This window comes from Lactuca saligna, chromosome 4, assembly GCF_052625555.1.
Source record: "Lactuca saligna cultivar CGN05327 chromosome 4, ASM5262555v1, whole genome shotgun sequence".
Lineage (NCBI taxonomy): Eukaryota > Viridiplantae > Streptophyta > Magnoliopsida > Asterales > Asteraceae > Lactuca > Lactuca saligna.
In genome coordinates, this window is record NC_136420.1 from 304,046,431 (window position 1) to 304,068,104 (window position 21,674).

At 45.8% G+C, this 21,674-nt stretch overlaps 1 protein-coding gene across 1 annotated transcript; it reads left to right on the forward strand.

The window, feature by feature from the left end:
• Positions 1-409: 409 nt before the first annotated feature.
• LOC145040828 (uncharacterized) lies at positions 410-20,889 on the forward strand. Its single transcript, XM_078988719.1, has 7 exons — positions 410-715; positions 923-1,003; positions 19,400-19,614; positions 19,748-20,042; positions 20,135-20,220; positions 20,436-20,527; positions 20,654-20,889. Exons 1-7 carry the CDS (start codon positions 410-412, stop codon positions 20,887-20,889), a joined length of 1,311 nt encoding a protein of 436 aa, XP_078844845.1.
• The last annotated feature ends 785 nt before the right edge of the window (positions 20,890-21,674 follow it).

The following is a 21,674-nucleotide window of genomic DNA, read 5'->3' on the forward strand; positions in this document are numbered from 1 at the left end:
CGACTTCATATCTCTCTGTAAAGCAACCGACGACCCCCACACCACCATCTGCAAACCCTAAGCCGTCGTCTAAGGATATCCGCTCTTCCTCCTTCCCATTTGACTAATTCTTCGTCAGCTCTTGTTGAATTTCTCATACAATCGTTGCTTTTGTTTGATTTCGTTTGATTTTGTCAAATTGCAGGGTTTTTCTGAATCCATCAACTCCTTCTTTAATCGGCCGATTTTCATCTTGTTTTAACGATTCGTTTACAAAAAGTTTTGTTCTTTTTTTTTGTTAATCTATCTTTAACAGTAAAATGAATCAAAATCAAACTCATTGACTTTTAAATTTGTCTACAAATCGTAGCTTTCGTGACCGGTTTTATTGGTGAGATCGAAGGATTTGTAACTTAGGGTTTTAGTGAAGATGTTGGGTGTTGGATTGCAGCATGGACGTAGTAGTGGTGGAGAGGATAGGTTTTACATGCCGGCGAAAGCGAGAAGGATTCGTCAGCATCAAGAGAACCTCCGTAGAGCTCAAAGTAACGTTACTCCGACCCAATCTACGACATCTTCTGTCAGGGAGGAGCCGGAGAATCAACTCATGCAGCCATCAAATCCGGAGCCGTTGGAATCCTCAGTGGTGGCGGTGCCGGCAACATCATCGTTGTGTAATCTTGAACGGTTTTTGGAAACTGTTACGCCTTCTGTTCCTGTTCAACATCTCTCCAAGGTCTGTACCGATATTAATCTTTTATATTGAAATGAGTTGAATTAATTCAAATTAGTCGTCTCAGTTTATACTTGTATTGCTAATTCGTTATATCATGGAGTAAAGTAACTTATAGGAAGATTTGGTTTATTCAATTTGAGTATGCGATAGTCAATTAATCAGATTTTTGATTTATAATTTAGTAGTATAATTTACTTTACATTTTAGCTGTGGTTTTCTCTTTCTCCATTGGCACTACTCCAAAATTCATGTTTGAAAGCAAATGAAGTCAGCTTGAATTCTTATTCAGTGAGCCCTGAGGGTGGCCTTTCAGTTTTTATGAGTGAACATGAAACGACCCAATAACACGACCCAAAAATTTTCGTTTTTCAATATAATCAAAACCACAATATAAGTATCATAACATAAAACATACGCGATGTATCCCCAAAACATAATAAAATATTGTGCGGAAAACTGTATCATACAACATCATTCCAAAACATCAAAAGACATCCCCAGGATAAAAGCTATGTTGTGGTGTGTGCGATGCTGTCACCCCGAGCTCTTCCCTTTGCTTGCGGAAGTACCTGAAACCAAACTGAAACTGTAAGCACGAAGCTTAGTGAGCTCCCCCAAACTACCACATACCATACAATAACATATAACACATATTGGGCCTTGCCCACTGCATCGGGCCGAAGCCCGGAAACTGCATCGGACCGAAGTCCGGAACTGATTGGGACCTTGTCCCCTGCATCGGACCGAAGTTCGGAACTAACTGCATCGGACCGAAGTCCGGAACTAACTGCATCGGATCGAAGTCCGGAACTGACTGCATCAGACCGAAGTCCGGAACTGACTGCATCGGACCGAAGTCCGGAACTGACTGGGACCTTGTCCCCTGCATCGGACCGAAGTCCGGAACTAACTGCATCGGACCGAAGTCCGGAACTAACTGATTGATCATGGCATAGCATAACACATCAACTAGCATAACACATATACGACATGCTACATCGGGCCGTGGCCCGGAACACATAATACTTAACACATGAAACATAGCACACAAATCCTGTTCGAGCCACGAAGGCATCGAACATACTAACTACTGCATCGGACCTAAATCCGGAAACTACTGCTAACTGAACAGGCCGGCATTGTGGCCTTAGACCCGTTCCTACTGGAAGGAAACTCACCTCGTAAGCTGGCTGCTGAGTGTGTGACTCGAAAAGCTAACGGCGGCTGCTCGTGAATCTCCTCGGCTACAAGTCCATAAACACACTCAATCAAATACGAGACACTGCGCTTGGGGTAAAATGACTCTTTTACCCTCGGTCAAAGTCAATTATCTTTTGGGCTGACTCGCCGAGTTGGGCCACCCAACTCGCCGAGTCCCACTCTCACTTTTCACTCTTACTCACTGCTACTCGTCGAGTCTGGCATCGACTCGACGAGTACCCTCTTGATCCAAGAACTCAGACAATCTTCATCCGACTCGCCGAGCCGGATGAACAAACTCGACGAGTTGTTCTTGATCTTTAAGAAGATTGCCTTGGACTCGCCGAGTTGATGAACAACTCGCCGAGTCCCCCCATCCCTGAGTTCACCCTCAACTCGCTGAGTCCACTCTCTAGCTCACTGGGTTCACTCGACACTGGTAAAAACGAAGGAATCGGGAACTCGCGACCCAACTCGCCGAGTCGTTCTTCCGACTCGCCGAGTTGCCGCCATGAAACTGATTTTTACTTGATTTTGTTTGAATCCAACACATACAATTGATAGATCTGGGTCCAATAAGCTGATTTACCACGTAAAGTTTCCAACTTTACGTGTACAATCTCATGAATAAGGAAAATAAGGCTAAAAGATGCACAAAATGGGTAGATCTATGGTTATCATGCAATATAACTCCAAAAAGATAGTAGATCTGGGCTCTACAACACCCCAACATTCAGATCCATAGCTCTTTCGACTTAATAAGGCGTTCATGCAAGTGTAAGGCTTGGAACAAGCATCAAATAGCTCTTAGGAGAGCTCTAATGGAAGTTTAAAGCATATAACAAGATGGAACTCCGAAAATACCTCAATTAACTCTGATTTGGCCTTGGATCTTTGCACTACAACACTTCTCCTTGCTTCTTCCTTCTTCTCCTTCTTCACACCTTCACAAAATGGCACCAAAACACATATAAGCTCTTCAAGGGAGGTTTAGGGTTCTAACACTGCGTTCTCAGGGTGAGGGAGGCGAGGATGGGGGCTATAAGGTGGTATAAATAGTGGGAAACCCGGGGATTTTAGGGTTTCACCCAGACAGATGGACTCGCCGAGTCAGGGATACGGACTCGCCGAGTCCCCGGCTCACGCGTGCCCTCAGGCGCGACCCTTCTCGGCGAGTCAGGCTAGAACTCGCCGAGTCCCTCTTGAAAAACTCACTATAATTACCAATAAATCAACATACCGGGAACGGGTCGTTAAAATTCTCCCCCACTTGTCTCAGACTTCGTCCTCGAAGTCTGCTACGGCTGGATCTGCAAATAACTCCGGGTAGTGCGCTCTCATTTCCTCTTCAGCCTCCCACGTCCATTCAGACCCCTTCCGGTGCTGCCACTGCACCTTTACTAGCTGAATTACCTTGTTCCTCAAGGTCTTGGTCTTCCGTTCCAGAATCGCGACCGGCTTCTCGATATAATTTAGGCCGCTATCAACCTGAATGTCCTCTAAGGGAACGACTGCTGTCTCATCCACCAAACACTTCCTCAACTGCGACACGTGGAAGGTGTTGTGTATCTGACTAAGCTCCTCAGGGGGATCTAACCGATAAGCAACCCGACCCACCCGGGCCAAAACCCTGAAAGGACCAATAAATCTGGGGCCCAATTTTCCCCTCTTCCGGAACCTGATGACACCTTTCCAAGGTGAGACTTTCAGAAGAACCATATCTCCCACCTGGAACTCCAAGTCCTAACGCCTCCTGTCGTCGTAGCTCTTCTGCCGACTCTGCGCAGTCTGCAGCCTACTACGGACCTGCTGGATCAATTCCGTCGTCTTGAGCACCACTTCGGTGCTCCCTATAACTCGTTGACCGACCTCGCCCCAACAAATCGGGGTCCTGCACTTCCTACCATATAACATCTCAAAAGGAGGTCGATCAATACTCGCATGATAACTGTTGTTATACGAGAATTCCGCTAACGGAAGATACGTATCCCAGCTCTCGCACATAGATATCGGCTAACTTTTCCGCCGATATACTCTCCTGAATCGGAATAAAATGGGCACTCTTCGTCAACCGATCCACTACTACCCATATCGAGTCCACCCCGCGTGCGGTCCTGGGGAATTTGGTGACAAAATCCATGGTGATATCCCCCCATTTCCACACGGGAATGTCTAACGGCTGCATCTTGCCGTGAGGTCTCTGGTGCTCCGCCTTGACCTTCCAGCAGGTCAAACATCTCTCCACATACCAAGCGACATCTCGCTTCATGCAAGGCCACCAATAATCAGGTCGAAGATCTCGATACATCTTCGTCGCTCCTGGGTGGATAGAAAATCGAGACTTATGAGCCTCGTCCATCAATACTTGTCGTACCCCACCCCAGTACGGTACCCACACCCTACCATGAACCGTCAACAAACCCCGACTGTCGTAATCAAACGAAGCTACTCGGTCCACTATCCTCTCGCACTTCTGCCTCTCCTCCTTGAGGCCCTCCATCTGAGCCTCCTTGATCCGCTCCAACAACGTAGTGATCACTGTCATCCTCATACACAGATCTCTGATAGGGGTCGTCAACACCTTGCGGCTCAGGGCGTCGGCCACCACATTGGCCTTCCCTGGATGATAAAGGATCTCACAGTCATAGTCCTTCAGCACGTCTAACCATCTCCTCTGTCTCATGTTCAAACTCGGCTGATCCATAAGATATCGCAAACTCTTGTGATCCGTGTAAATAGTACAGCGGACCCCATAAAGGTAATGTCTCCAAATCTTGAGGGCAAACACAACTGCCCCCAGCTCCAAATCGTGGGTAGGATAATTAGCCTCGTGAGGCTTCAACTGTCTCGAGACATAAGCTACTACATGGCCTCGCTGCATCAATACTGCTCCCATACCTGTGATCGATGCATCACAATAGACTACGAAATCCTCTACTCCTTCTGGCAAGGTAAGGATCGGAGCCTCACACAATCTCTGTGTAACATCCCGGAATATCAAGAGTAGAGTTGAAGGGCTAAAAGAGTAGATTGGGAAAGAACGACTCGGCGAGTCCATGTGTGGACTCGGCGAGTAGAGTCGCGATTTGGTCGCGTGTTAAGTGGCCGACTCGACGAGTCAGTGTATTGGACTCGGCGAGTAGGCGCTGAGTGGAGAAAACCCTAATTCTCGGGGTTGAGCCTTATATAATGATCATTATGTCTTCCTCCCAGCCTCTTTATCACCCCCTTGAGCCCCAGAAAACCCTAAATCGCGGAGAAGCACCATTTTTGAGTGGATTGGAGCTTGGAGAAAGTAATGGTTGGAGGAATTTTGGGAAGATTGAAGGCTTGGAGCAAGGGGCTTTGCTTGGATTCGAATTGCATTGCAATTGGGGCATCACTTAGAGGTAGTATCTCGTTTTTGACCTGTTGATTATGTTGTTTCTTCATTTTGGGGTTTGTGAGAAATTGTCTATGGATGAAATGGGAAGTCTAGAGGTTAGATCTGAGGTTGCTACCTCAGATCTGGAAGGGAGAAGAATCAGAGAGCATGAAAGTCCCTGTGTTGGAGTGTTTAGTGAAGCTTACATGTCCCAAACCCTAGCCCCAATGTGCAAACGGCTTAGATCTCTTTGGATTCACGTAAAGTTTGCCACTTTACGTGATGGATGAGTGGTAGGAGACTAGATCTATGTTTTGGATCAATTGCATGGCCTGAGACGCTTCTGTATGGATTCAGACCGGTGGTACTCGACGAGTCACATGGGGTGACTCGACGAGTTGCTTGAAGATGGCCTGGAACTCGACGAGTTGGAAGAACATCTCGGCGAGTAGGTTGAAGATAGCCTTGGACTCGACGAGTCCATTTGGACTCGGCGAGTCTTGTCGAAGAGTCCCAAATATTTCCTGGTTGAGTCGAGAATCGGTGAGTCAAGGGATGACTCGGTGAGTTGGGTGTGAGTGGACTCAGAGTTGTGGGACTCGGCGAGTCTCGTGGTGACTCGACGAGTTGAGTCGCGATATGGGGAAGTTCTGATTATGGGAACTCGACGAGTCACAGGGTTGACTCGGCGAGTAGAGTCAGTCAAGGGTTGACTTAGACTGAGGACTTTGATTTCGACCAAGGGTTGGCCGTTGACTTTTAGGGTTTGGACAGCGATGTGGCCTTTGGGCCAAGAGAGAGGTAGAATAGTCTTTTACCCACAAGAGGGTGTTATGAGAGGATTTATTCTAGCCTCAAGAGTTATATTCATGAGAGTATTTGCCTTACGTGTTAGGCGGTGGCGAGTTCGAGATTCAAGTGTGGGGATATCTGCTTTCTGCTTGCCAGGTGAGTCTTCTCACTATACTTTACCTTGAGTAGGTAACCCGAGTTATGTGATAGAGTATTTGTATGCTATGTATGTTATGTGTTGTACTGCATTATTTCTATGTGATTTATGCTGTGCATGTTTATAGAGTTGGAACCGGAAGGTTCCCAGAGTTAGAACCTGAGGGTTCACAGAGTTTGGGTGCACGGACCCATAGAGTTATAGCCTCGAGTGGCTAATATGTGTTATGTGTGGTATTTTGGGGAACTCACTAAGCTTCGTGCTTACAGTGTTTTGTTTGATGTTTTTCAGGTTTCTTTCAGTATCACGGGACGGCACCGGCTTGATTGTACACACCAGAGAAAGAGTCATATTTTGGAGGATCCTGGTTTTCTATGCAAGTGAAAATGGAGTTATGTTTTGTAAATCGACTATGAATAAGATTTTAAACAAGTGTTTCTAAGAGTAAAATGATTATTTTAAATGAAAAATTTGTCTTGAAATTTACGGTGTTACAAGTTGGTATCAGAGCCTTGGTTTGAGGGATTCGGATGCGCCTTCGGGTAAATTTGGACTCAAACTGAGGAAGTACGAAAAGTTTTTAAAGAAATAATTTTCTAAAAGTGAATAAGAGTTCAAAGAGAAAGCAAGAAGGAGCAGTGTGTACAATCAGCCAGAGCCCGAACGGTGATTTCCCAAAATACCCTTATTTTTGTGTTATGAGATATGTATGATGCACTTTATGAGATATTATTGCATGCTAGAGACAGGCTAGGTATTTCATATGTTAGGACTAGAGTGGCCTGATTTGTGATGCCTTAGCCTAGGACTCATTGTTATATGTGTTATGTTTTAAGTATGTGATGAGTGAGAGTATCCAGTTAGAACCCATGAGGGGTAGAGTTACAGAGTTCGGTGGTACTTTCGAGGACGAGCTGAGAAGGTGGAGTTATCACAGAGAGGGGTCCTATGTATCCTTCGATGCTCGAATGCTGCTTCCTTTGTGCTTTGTGGAACTCTCGATGATGGGAGTCAGCTACCAAGTGAATATGACGATATTCAGGAGGTAGATGGCTGGCATCATTAGGAGCTCTTCAGCAGCTGATAGCAAAGAAGTGGGAGGACGACGGAAGAGCCTAGGGAATAACCCTATCCAGATGAGTGCGCTTGTAGAATAGAGAATTTCGCTGGGGAGCGAGCACGCGCGATGGGATTGGTGAAAGAGCAGGTCGAGCAGCTATTTAGAAGCTCTGGGATGGTCCGTGTGGAAAGAATGGGTAGATGTGGCAGGTAGTATGGGCCCGTACTACTGAAAGCAGAGGACCCATACTTGATACAGGGAGTATTCTGAAGGTTCTAAAGAGCAGATTGAGGAGTGATGTTATGGTTTGAGTACCATACATCGGAGCGGATCGAGGAGTGATGTTATGGTTCGGGTACCATACATCAGGGCAGGTTGAGGAGTGATGTTATGGTTCGGGTACCATACATCAGAGCAGATTGAGGAGTGATGTTATGGTTTGAGTACCATACATCGGAGCGGATCGAGGAGTGATGTTATGGTTCGGGTACCATACATCAGGGCAGGTTGAGGAGTGATGTTATGGTTCGGGTACCATACATCAGAGCAGATTGAGGAGCGATGTTATGGTTTGCGTACCATACATCGGAGCGGATCAAGGAGTGATGTTATGGTTCGGGTACCATATATCAGGGCAGATTGAGGAGTGATGTTATGGTTCGGGTACCATACATCAGAGCAGATTGAGGAGCGATGTCATGGTTTGCGTACCATACATCAGAGCGGATCGAGGAGTGATGTTATGGTTCGGGTACCATACATCAGGACGGATCGAGGAGTGATGTTATGGTTCGGGTACCATACATCAGGGCAGATTGAGGAGTGATGTTATGGTTTGCGTACCATACATCAGAGCGGATCGAGGAGTGATGTTATGGTTCGGGTACCATACATCAGGACGGATCGAGGAGTGATGTTATGGTTCGGGTACCATACATCAGGGCAGATTGAGGAGTGATGTTATGGTTCGGGTACGATACATCAGAGCAGATTGAGGAGTGATGTTATGGTCCGGGTACCTTACATCGGAGCGAATTGGGGAGTAATGTCATGGTTAGGGTACCATACATCGGGCCATATTGAGAAGAGATGTCGTGGAAGGAGTACCATGGTTCGTAGTGAATGATGTTTGTGGTTCTCCGGTTATTCGGTCACGAGTAAGTTCGAAGAGGCGTCCCTTGAGAGGGAGATCGAGAGTCCCTCAGAGTATTCTAGTAAGGAGTCAGTGGAAGGGAGAATTTCGATCTGAGTTGAGTGATCAGTTGATAAAGGAGATGTCACCTCTTATGATCGGGGAGGTACTAATTATGTAAGTGTGAGAATATGAGAAGCATGATGTTTTGGTTTTGGGTTTAGGGGTAAACCATGCAGGTCGTCATTGATGATGATTTCCCCCCAGAGTATCAGGTAACATGTGTGCCGCGAGGCAGTGATCTATCATGAGCAGATAGTCAGTTGGGACTAAGATAGTCGAGGGCCACACTATACCTAATTGAGTTTAGTCGGGTGTACGGTAGTGGTATCAGCGGGGAGTTCAGTCGAGTTCAGCGGTGCCGAGAGTTTGCTATCCATGGGGTGTTGAATTTGGGAGTGGGTTCCTGTTCTTGGGATGATCCCGGTGTTGGAGCGTTGGTTAATGAGTTGAGGTGAGGGGTACGATGATTTTATGGTTCAGTCTATGAGCCAGGGATGTTATCGAGCAGTTGAGTTGTTTGGTACTAAATTAGTACGAGATTTGGAACGACTAGAGGCAGACGTGACGAGAAGTTCTTGAGGAGTTCATCATAGGTTCAGAGTATATGAGGTCGATTCATTTCCTTAATGGGGGATTATCGGGCACTGTGTAGCACTTTCCAGGGGCAGGTGCGATTTTGCTGGAGAATATAGTTATGGGTTAGTTGCATGCTATTTGGTGATGGTTCGATCCCTAAGTGGGGGAGAACCGGGTGCCGTATGTAAGAAAGCAGAGATTTGTCAAGAGCAGTTATAAGTGGAGTATAGAGATATGAGGTAAGAAATCATGAGACTAGAGATGTCGGTGATCGAGGAAAGGGGTCAGAGTGAGTTAATACGGGAAGTACTTGTTTGAGAGGGATGAATGTCTCCACGACAGGTGTTTATTAGTCAGGAATTTGGTATTGGTCAGTGTTGGGGCAAGTAGATAAAGAATGATTGGGCAGCCAACTCCCGGGTCGGTATGCATATCCTTGTTTGGATTTTGAGCGGCGGGAAAAAGGGTTTCGGAGAATTATCAGCGTATTTCGTAGCGTTAGCGTTTCTTCGTATTGTAATTGAGAAATTGAATACACCGAAGTTGCAACTTGGAAAAAAATGAAGATCTAGTTATGGGGTTCAGAGGGAATGTATTATTGCATCTATATGGTGCTTGGAGCAGGAGATCTGTGGTTGTGGCAGGATCTTGTGATGTTCGGTGGGGGTGTTCCGAGGTATCCAGGTATTGATATCTTTATTTCAAAGTTATTCGTGAATCTTGAGTTGAGACGACTTGTGGTATATCAGATATCTATGGATCTAGTGAGAGCCTTCGAGTATGGGCATCCAGGGAGATTACTTGGGAGAGTGGATCTTCGCAAGGGTGGGCATCTGTTATGACGATTGCCTCCAGAGTCTGTGATGAATATTCGAGACGAGTATGGGTAGCCGCCTATGATAGTCTGTGGAGCACGAACTAGTAGAGTCAGAGGGTGTTGTCATATTGCGGGGAGCCGTAGTACTCACTAGTCAGAGGGTGTTGTGATACTGCGGGGAGCTGTAGTACTCACTAGTCAGAGGGTGTTCTGATACTGCGGAGAGTCGTAGTACTCACTAGTCAGAGGGTGTTGTGATACTGCGGGGAGCCGTAGTACTCACTAGTCAGAGGGTGTTGTCATACCGCGCGGAGCCGTAGTGCTCACTAGATGGCAAGAGAGTGTGATGATGGAATGTTCTCCGATCAGTGTATGATGTGGAAGAGTATTGGGCTTGAGTAGCCCTAGTATTGAGTTTTTGGAGCCTGGATGTTGGACTGGGGGCGAGACTGGGGTCCCCGTCTCTGTCGGGGAATGTGGTGAGATGCGCAAGGGATATGCGCAGCAGAAACCAGAGATCAGAGTGGAGATGATCCTCGGTTGGATTGTACTTTCTTGCATAAGGAAAAGAGAATTTCGTGACTTGCGTGTCACGGGGCTGGGATAGTGGTCACGGGGAGGAAGTTAGTGGGATATTTGGATCATGATTTGGGCGACCTTTGGAGGCTCAGCTGTGGAGTCAAAAGCTGACCCGGTGACTAGTCTTGAAGAGGGATATGAGATGAGCTAGAGCCTATCATGATGATGTATGAGGACACCTCGGAAGGAGTGAACGATTCAGACGCTCAAAGACATGCTTCGGGCATGTGTATTAGATTTCGTAGGGTGTTGCGGCACGTATTTATCCTTGGTTGAGTTATCCTATTTCAACAGCCATCATTAGTGCATTGGTATGCCACCCTTTGTGCTGTTGTATGGGAGGAAGTGTCGGGCCCTCATTTGCTGAGGAAAGTGTCGATTCGCGGAAGTGGAAGTTGTAGTGAGAATGGATGATTTGGAGTATGATGGTCGAACATTGTGTCTGTGACAGTGGTATGGAATGACATCATGATGGGATGTTTGCTGAGGATGCGGAAGGGATTCCACGGGTGTAGAGCCAAGAGTATCAGGATGGATGTAGGGATGGAGTCTGGGACTCCCAGCTTGATTCTGATCAAGGGCCGTGTGCGTAGTGGTGGTGTCTCCTGGGAATGTTAGAGATGTCATCAGTGCGACGGGTTCTCCTAACCCAAGAGTGCGAAGGTTGGTACGGCTTGGGTGCTTGATTGCAAGAAGAGGACTCATGAGAGTTGCTCTGGGATTAAAGAGTGGGCCTTTCTGTCGTCACGGATTGGATAGAATGGGATTCGGATCGGGGATCCGATGGTTCATGGCTTCTAACTCTTATGGGTCGAGTGATTGTTGAGATTTGGGTCAGTGATGTTTCATGGGTAATTCTCGGATCGTTGAGTGTGGTTATCAGAGGGTACATCCGGTGCCCGGTTCGAGACAGTGGTCAGGACACCGTAAGGAAAGGAAAAGTGTGTTCGAGTTTCGATGGGTATGCCTTGTGAGATCTGGTCCGATTAAGGCCAGGTGGCACGTTGTGGGAGTATTTCTGGAGTTGAGTTGTTGTAGGCTTCGAGGGCGAACCCTAATTTAAGTGGGGGAGAATTGTAACATCCCGGAATATCAAGAGTAGAGTTGAAGGGCTAAAAGAGTAGATTGGGAAAGAGCGACTCAGCGAGTCCATGTGTGGACTCGGCGAGTAGAATCGCGACTTGGTCGCGTGTTAAGTGGCCGACTCGGCGAGTCAGTGTATTGGACTCGGCGAGTAGGCGCTGAGTGGAGAAAACCCTAATTCTCGGGGTTGAGCCTTATATAATGATCATTATGTCTTCCTCCCAGCCTCTTTATCACCCCCTTGAGCCCCAGAAAACCTTAAATCGCGGAGAAGCACCATTTTTGAGTGGATTGGAGCTTGGAGAAAGTAATGGTTGGAGGAATTTTGGGAAGATTGAAGGCTTGGAGCAAGGGGCTTTGCTTGGATTCGAATTGCATTGCAGTTGGGGCATCACTTAGAGGTAGTATCTCGTTTTTCACCTGTTGATTATGTTGTTTCTTCATTTTGGGGTTTGTGAGAAATTGTCTATGGATGAAATGGGAAGTCTAGAGGTTAGATCTGAGGTTGCTACCTCATATCTGGAAGGGAGAAGAATCAGAGAGCATGAAAGTCCCTGTGTTGGAGTGTTTAGTGAAGCTTACATGTCCCAAACCCTAGCCCCAATGTGCAAACGGCTTAGATCTCTTTGGATTCACGTAAAGTTTGCCACTTTACGTGATGGATGAGTGGTAGGAGACTAGATCTATGTTTTGGATCAATTTCATGGCCTGAGACGCTTCTGTATGGATTCAGACCGGTGGTACTCGACGAGTCACTTGGGGCGACTCGACGAGTTGCTTGAAGATGGCCTGGAACTCGACGAGTTGGAAGAACAACTCGGCGAGTAGGTTGAAGATAGCCTTGGACTCGACGAGTCCATTTGGACTCGGCGAGTCTTGTCGAAGAGTCCCAAATATTTCCTGGTTGAGTCGAGAATCGGTGAGTCAAGGGATGACTCGGTGAGTTGGGTGTGAGTGGACTCAGAGTTGTGAGACTCGGCGAGTCTCGTGGTGACTCGACGAGTTGAGTCGCGATATGGGGAAGTTCTGATTATGGGAACTCGACGACTCACAGGGTTGACTCGGCGAGTAGAGTCAGTCAAGGGTTGACTTAGACTGAGGACTTTGATTTCGACCAAGGGTTGGCCGTTGACTTTTAGGGTTTGGACAGCGATGTGGCCTTTGGGCCAAGAGAGAGGTAGAATAGTCTTTTACCCACAAGAGGGTGTTATGAGAGGATTTATTCTAGCCTCGAGAGTTATATTCATGAGAGTATTTGCCTTACGTGTTAGGCGGTGGCGAGTTCGAGATTCAAGTGTGGGGATATCTTCTTTCTGCTTGCTAGGTGAGTCTTCTCACTATACTTTACCTTGAGTAGGTAACCAGAGTTATGTGATAAAGTATTTGTATGCTATGTATGTTATGTGTTGTACTGCATTATTTCTATGTGATTTATGTTGTGCATGTTTATAGAGTTGGAACCGGAAGGTTCCCAGAGTTAGAACCTGAGGGTTCACAGAGTTTGGGTGCATGGACCCATAGAGTTATAGCCTCGAGTGGCTAATATGTGTTATGTGTGGTATTTTGGCGAACTCACTAAGCTTCGTGCTTACAGTGTTTTGTTTGATGTTTTTCAGGTTTCTTTCAGTATCACGGGACGGCACCGGCTTGATTGTACACACCAGAGAAAGAGTCATATTTTGGAGGATCCTGGTTTTCTATGCAAGTGAAAATGGAGTTATGTTTTGTAAATCGACTATGAATAAGATTTTAAACAAGTGTTTCTAAGAGTAAAATGATTATTTTAAATGAAAATTTTGTCTTGAAATTTACGGTGTTACACTCTGCCTGAGGGTCTCGAACGCCGCCTGTTGCCCAGGCCCCCAACGAAAAACCACCGACTTCTTGGTTAGCCGGGTGAGCGGCACTGCTATCTTGGAGAAGTCCTGAATAAATCTCCGATAATACCCTGCCAGCCCCAGGAAGCTCCGAATCTCAGATGGAGACCTCGGGACCTCCCACTGCATCACGGCCTCAATCTTGGCCGGATCTACCAAAATACCCTTCTGATTGACGAGATGACCAAAAAACTGCACCTCGCGCAACCAGAACTCACACTTGGAGAACTTTGCGAAAAGTCTCTCCCTCCTCAAAGTCTCCAACACCTCCCGCAGGTGCTCCTCGTGCTGCCCCTGTGTCTTGGAATACACCAAGATGTCATCTATAAACACAATCACCGACCGATCCAGCATCGGTCTGCACACGCGGTTCATGAGATTCATGAACGCAGTTGGGGTATTGGTGAGCCCAAATGGCATCACCACGAACTCATAATGACCATACCGGGTCCTGAAAGCAGTCTTCTGTACATCCTCATCTCTAACCCTCATCTGATGATAACCGGAGCATAGATCGATCTTGGAGAACCAAGACGCTCCCTGAAGCTGATCAAACAAGTCATCTATCCTCGGAAGTGGGTAACGATTCTTCACCGTTACTTTGTTCAACTCCCGATAATCAATGCACATACGATGCGACCCATCCTTCTTCCTCACAAATAAGATTGGCGCTCCCCAAGGCGAACTGCTCGGCCAAAATGAAACCCTTGTCTAACAGCTCCTGAAGCTATGTAGACAACTCCTGCATCTCAGGGGGAGCAAGTCGATACGGTGCTTTGGCTATCGGAGCCGCACCAGGAACTAGGTCGATCCTGAACTCAACCTGCCTCTCTGGAGGTATCCCCGGCAAATCCTCGGGAAACACATCCGGGTAGTCACGAACAATAGGAACATCATCAATCGTCGTCTTGCCCTTCTTCTGGGCATCCAAGATGTAAGCTACAAAACCGGCGCAACCCTGCTGAACATAGCGCCTCGCCCTTGCGGCGGAACAAAAGATCGGTCCTCGCTGGGGCCTCTCGCCCTGAATCACTATCTCTCCCCCACTGGGAGTGCGAACCCTCACTAGCTGAAGCTCACAATCAATCACCGCCCCATTGGGGCTCAGCCAATCCATGCCCACAATAACTTTATTCCCACGCAGGGGAATAGGAACCAGGTCCACTGAAAACTGCTCATCAAATATCTGAAGGGAACACCCTCTATGTACTCTGCCGACCCTCACGGTCCTATCATCTGCTATCTCAACCTCTAATGGACAATCCAGCTCCCCTGGAGCTCTGCTAAATCTCTTGCTAAGCGCAAGCGATACAAATGATCGGGTAGCCCCCGAATCGAACAATACCAAAGCAGGGATGCCGTTCACCGAGAACGACCCTAAATAAAACATATCATCAAGTAATATTCAAACGATATTATAACAATTAAGAGATGGAGGAAAGATACATACCCGTCACCACATCAGGAGTCGCTCGTGCCTCCTCTGCTGTCATCTAAAATGCCCTGCTCTTCGCCACTGGCGCATCAGATCGGCCCTGCCGGCCATCCGTAATCCTCAAGGTGGCAGGGGCAGGTGCAACCACCTTCCCTGCTGCAGCTAAACTGGGACACTGGGACCTTTTATGTCCCCTCTGATTGCACTGAAAGCAAATCAGATCTGATGCTGTAACCGTAGTAGCAGGGGCCATACAATCCCTACTCAAATGCCCAGTCCGACCGCACTTGTAGCAGCCGGAACTCCCTGCCTTGCACGCCCCCTCGTGCAATCTCCCACACTTGCCACACCGACCGTGGCTCTGCTGACCCCTAGACCTGTGATCTGAAACCTTGGGCTTTTTGCCCACACTGCCTGAACCCGAAAACGCCTCCGGTTTCCTCTTCTTCTCCATCTCGAGATCAATCTCCCTCTCTCTAGCTCTGGCAATCATGTCGTCCAGCGTTTTACAACTGGACCGGCTCACAAACATGCGAATGTCACTCCGCAGCATCTCATGATAACGGGCCTTCTTCATCTCCTCATCGGCTGCATACTGAGGAACAAGAAGGGCCCTCTCCCTGAACTTGGCGGTGATCTCCACCACTATCTCTGTAGTCTGGGTAAGGTCCTGAAACTCCCTAGCTAACTGCTGCACCTCAATGACTGGTGCAAACTCCGCCCTGAACCTGGTAGAGAAATCAGCCCAGGTCATGGCATCCAATGCCGCATCATCCCCGATGGCATGTCCGACCTCCTCCCACCAATCCTGTGCCCTGTCCTTCAGAAGATAGGACGCCAATCTGACCTTGTCCCCCTCGGGACACCTGCTAGTGCGGAAAGCATTGGCCACATCCGCCAACCATCTGGTACTTGCTATGGGGTCCCGCGCCCCATGATAGTCTGGAGCCCCGCATGCCCTGAACTCCCTGAACGTAAGTGTGCGAGACCCCATCACGGCCGCCATCTCAGCACGGAAAGTACTCAATCTCTCATCCATCAGCTCTAAAATACCCTCCTTGATCGAACCGAAGATCACAGGAGTCTGCTCCAGTATGATGCGGGTAACCTCAGAATAAAGGAACTCTCTAGTCTGCTCATCCATCTGCCCGACCTCCGGGCCTGATCCCGATCCTGATCCCCCTCCGGCATCTGAGCTGCCGACTGCTGGTCTCGGATGCAAAACTACCATTCTGAAACATATCATAACCACATCAAAACACTGAAATATCTCAAGGGATCATGATACTACTACTAGCTTCCTGGTCTTGTCTTGGCCTTCCTTGATTCGAGTACGGATCCTCTGCTTTCAGTAGTATGGGCCCCTACTACCTTCCACATCTATCCATACTTTCCTCAAGAACTGCCTTGACTCCACCAAGTCACTTCTACTACTGCCATTCTCTGCTACTCTCATCCTAGGCTTGCCCTAGAGAAACCTCAAGCTCAACACTACTGGTCCTCAGCTGCTGTAGGTCTCCTCATAATGCCAGCTAGCCACCACCTAAACACCATCACATGTGATGAGGATCAGATAATCCTTCAAGTAAAAGATACGTCCCTACAACGGTTGGAATCAAACAAGAGCTGCGCAATAGGGCCAGTTCCAGCACTCTGGGATTATTCAAATCTGATTACATGTGGTGTGACGTGTTCACCTAATGGCTAACTCCTAGTACTCAGAACCCCACCAAGCACGAAGCAAGCAGCATTCGGACAAGGGAAATAGACTCAGGAAAAACTATTCTTATAACAAGAAACTGCACTAGCATAGGATGCTAAGCTCATACTATCAGGCATAACCTAAACAGGCTATCCTACTGCTGTCTACTCAATTCTAGCATGCAATACTCATAAAGCTGTAACACAGAAGCAGGCACATAAGGCATTCTCCTAGATCCTTAGCCCTATACTACCATGCTGTTCTACTGAAACTGAAACTGAACAAATAACTTGTATGGGTAATTTGGAAGTACTTACTTGAGCTCGGCTGACCGCATGCACACACCTCTAGCTTGTTAAAAACAATTCTTTCTCTCCAAGTGCTTTCAAAATTCTTTTTGTAAAACATTTTTATTTTACTAAAATCTTTTATTTCCCTTAGTTTGAGTTCAGATACACCCATAAGTGTATCCGAATCCCTCAAACCAGGGCTCTGATACCAACTTGAAACGACCCAATAACACGACCCAAAAATTTTCGTTTTTCAATATAATCAAAACCATAATATAAGTATCATAACATAAAACATACGCGATGTATCCCCAAAACATAATAAAATATTGTGCGGAAAACTGTATCATACAACATCATTCCAAAACATCAAAAGACATCCCCAGGATAAAAGCTATGTTGTGGTGTGTCCAATGCTGTCACCCCGAGCTCTTCCCTTAGCTTGCGGAAGTACCTGAAACCAAACTGAAACTGTAAGCACGAAGCTTAGTGAGCTCCCCCAAACTACCACATACCATACAATAACATATAACACATATTGGGCCTTTCCCACTGCATCGGGCCGAAGCCCGGAAACTGCATCGGACCGAAGTCCGGAACTGATTGGGACCTTGTCCCCTGCATCGGACCGAAGTTCGGAACTAACTGCATCGGACCGAAGTCCGGAACTGACTGCATCGGACCGAAGTCCGGAACTGACTGCATCGGACCGAAGTCCGGAACTGACTGCATCGGACCGAAGTCCGGAACTGACTGGGACCTTGTCCCCTGCATCGGACCGAAGTTCGGAACTAACTGCATCGGACCGAAGTCCGGAACTGACTGACTGATCATGGCATAGCATAACACATCAACTAGCATAACACATATACGACATGCTACATCGGGCCGTGGCCCGGAACACATAATACTTAACACATGAAACATAGCACACAAATCCTGTTCGAGCCACGAAGGCATCGAACATACTAACTACTGCATCGGACCTAAATCCGGAAACTACTACTAACTGAACGGGCCGGCATTGTGGCCTTAGACCCGTTCCTACTGGAAGGAAACTCACCTCGTAAGCTGGCTGCTGAGTGTGTGACTCGGAAAGCTAATGGCGGCTGCTCCTGAATCTCCTCGGCTACAAGTCCATAAACACACTCAATCAAATACGAAACACTGCGCTTGGGGTAAAATGACTCTTTTACCCTCGGTCAAAGTCAATTATCTTTTGGGCTGACTCACCGAGTTGGGCCACCCAACTCGCCGAGTCCCACTCTCACTTTTCACTCTTACTCACTGCTACTCGTCGAGTCTGGCATCGACTCGACGAGTACCCTCTTGATCCAAGAACTCAGACAATCTTCATCCGACTCGCCGAGCCGGATGAACAAACTCGACGAGTTGCTCTTGATCTTTAAGAAGATTGCCTTGGACTCGCCGAGTTGATGAACAACTCGCCGAGTCCCCCCATCCCTGAGTTCACCCTCAACTCGCTGAGTCCACTCTCTAGCTCACTGGGTTCACTCGACACTGGTAAAAACGAAGGAATCGGGAACTCGCGACCCAACTCGCCGAGTCGTTTTTCCGAGTCGACGAGTTGCCGCCATGCAACTGATTTTTACTTGATTTTGTTTGAATCCAACACATACAATTGATAGATCTGGGTCCAATAAGCTGATTTACCACGTAAAGTTTCCAACTTTACGTGTACAACCTCATGAATAAGGGAAATAAGGCTAAAAGATGCACAAAATGGGTAGATCTATGGTTATCATGCAATATAACTCCAAAAAGACAGTAGATCTGGGCTCTACAACACCCCAACATTCAGATCCATAGCTATTTCGACTTAATAAGGCGTTCATGCAAGTGTAAGGCTTGGAACAAGCATCAACTAGCTCTTAGGAGAGCTCTAATGGAAGTTTAAAGCATATAACAAGATGGAACTCCGAAAATACCTCAATTAACTCTGATTTGGCCTTGGATCTTTGCACTACAACACTTATCCTTGCTTCTTCCTTCTTCTCCTTCTTCACACCTTCACAAAATGGCACCAAAACACATATAAGCTCTTCAAGGGAGGTTTAGGGTTCTAACACTGCGTTCTCAGGGTGAGGGAGGCGAGGATGGGGGCTATAAGGTGGTATAAATAGTGGGCAACCCGGGGATTTTAGGGTTTCACCCAGACAGATGGACTCGCCGAGTCAGGGATATGGACTCGCCGAGTCCCCGGCTCACGCGTGCCCTCAGGCGCGACCCTTCTCGGCGAGTCAGGCTAGAACTCGCCGAGTCCCTCTTGAAAAACTCACTATAATTACCAATAAATCAACATACCGGGAACGGGTCGTTACAGAACAGAGTTTGCCTTTGATGTTATATTTCTATTGTTTAATCAAGGATTCCATATTTTGACAATCAAAATATATGTGTTTCTGCTAAAGCACATCATCTTCCAAAAAGAATTAGAGTACAATAAAATGGTTAATGTTCAGTAATCATGTATAAACAGGGGTATTGTAGTTGTGTATTTGATCCAAATAATGATTTTACTTGAACTTTATGGCAGCAGAGAACTATGAGAGGATGGAGGACAAGTGATGTGGAATATCAACCATACTTTGTTTTTGGTGATTTGTGGGAATCTTTCAAGGAGTGGAGTGCTTATGGTGCTGGAGTTCCTTTAATATTGAATGAAGCTAATTATGTGATCCAATATTATGTGCCTTATTTATCTGGAATTCAAATATATGTAGACCCTTTGAAGTCTTCAATAAATTCCAGGTACTGGAACAGTAAATATCTTCCTTTCTTCCTCTTTCTTGTTTAGGGTTATGTCAGGCTCCTTTTCAACTAGTAGCATCTATTACGCTTCTTTATGAAATTTAAATAATCTAGTTATTATGTTGCTTTACAGGCAACTAACTGAGGATATTGATGATAACTCATTTACGGATTCAAGTAGTGATGGGAGCAGTGATTATGAACAGGAAAAGGGTTCTTTACATTATCTAAGGGAGAAGAGTAATAATCATCACCCAAAGAATGACATTCTTCACCGAATAGATCATTTGTCAATGAATGATGAGAACAATGTAGTTCAAGAAGACTTTTCTAGTGATGATAGTGATTCTGCCACCACTCAAAGTTGCTTGATATTTGAGTACATGGAACATAGTCAGCCTTTGGGCAGAGAACCTTTGTGTGATAAGGTTAGCTTTAAAAAAAACAAAGAAAGTGGGTTTTATTCTATATTTATAAATCTTTGGATAATTAGTTTAGTTCTGTTTTCTTGTTGCAACAGATACTTGATCTTGCACAACGTTTCCCTGAATTGAAAAGTCTAAGAAGTTGTGACTTGTTTCCATCTAGTTGGCTTTCTGTCGCTTGGTATGATTGCTAATAAGTACTAGAGTTTGGGAAGGAATGGAATGGTTCATTCCATTGCTACAGACCAACCAAATATGATCACAACTCATTCCATTCCTTTGTGATTCCATTCCATTCCATCCAATCAAACAGATTCTTAATATGGTCTTTGCTACTTGCTCTTTCTTACATAATATGATACTACTAAATGGCCCTTTTTTGATGCTTTTTATCAGGTACCCAATATATAGAATTCCCATGGGGCCCACCTTGAAAGATCTTGATGCTTTTTTTCTAACTTTTCATTCCCTTCACACTCCTACTACAGGTCATTCATATATATCATATAAATCTCCTTGGATTTTTCAGGTTGAGAAACAACCTTTTTTTATAGTTATAAAATTTACGAGTTGCATTACTAATTTATTATTATTGTTTTTTATTTTTGTTTCAGGCAATGAATGTGAGCATCCACCTATTGTAAGGCATTTCAGTGGGACGGGTGTGGTCTCATTACCAGCATTTGGTCTTGTTTCATACAAATTCAAGGCACCACTGTGGGTCCCTAATGAATTGAAAAGACTAGAATGCCCTGATGGACTATTCACTATTCTATATGTGTTTGTTACTTACATAGAAGTACTAGTGTTGAAAAGACTAGAATGCCCTTATCATGTGATGTGTCAATAAACTGATGGATTACACAGAAGCAGGTCTCCTCCACGTAGGAGTAGGTCACCTTCTAGAAGCTGATTCCAGAAGCCCTTTGCAGCGTTCTGATTCCAATGTAAGTTTTTTTTACCTGTGGAATCATTGATTCCGAGTGTTGATATTTTTTTATTGATTACTTTTTATCTTATCTTTTATATATTATTAATTATTATTAACCCTTGGTTGTGGTATAATATGTAGGGTTTGCCTGGACCAATGGGGTTGATGAGTACTAGTCATTTGGAACAAGAAGCTACAGTACTTGCTTTATCAACTTTGATGACCATAGCTCCTGCACAAGTTTATGCAGAATTTGAAAAGGTAATTTTTTTTATTTATGAACTTTCAAAGCAACTTTTATTGTTTTACATCACTTGAATTTTAGTGCATTAGGTCGTATAATATGTTGAAATGTTGAACGTTTTATGATGAGATTGTTTAATTCAAATAAGGGAAGTAGAATAAAGGATAAATTAATTCATAATGCCTATGAAACCCCTTATACCCTTCTCTTGAACGGTGAAATAAATTATAGAGGCGAGATAGAACAAAGGAGTATGGGGTGGCTGAATTATTCCATTTGGATCCTCATTACACAATAAGTTTATGTTTGAAACATATAAAAGTGTGTCTAGCTTTGTATGATCCAATTGCAGCAAAAGATAAATTATTCAATTTTTTCAGCATCTGTTGTGTCCACATGATACTAAGGAATACAATTCTGTAATTGACTTGGGCATAAACATGTTATTTTGATCAAGAGA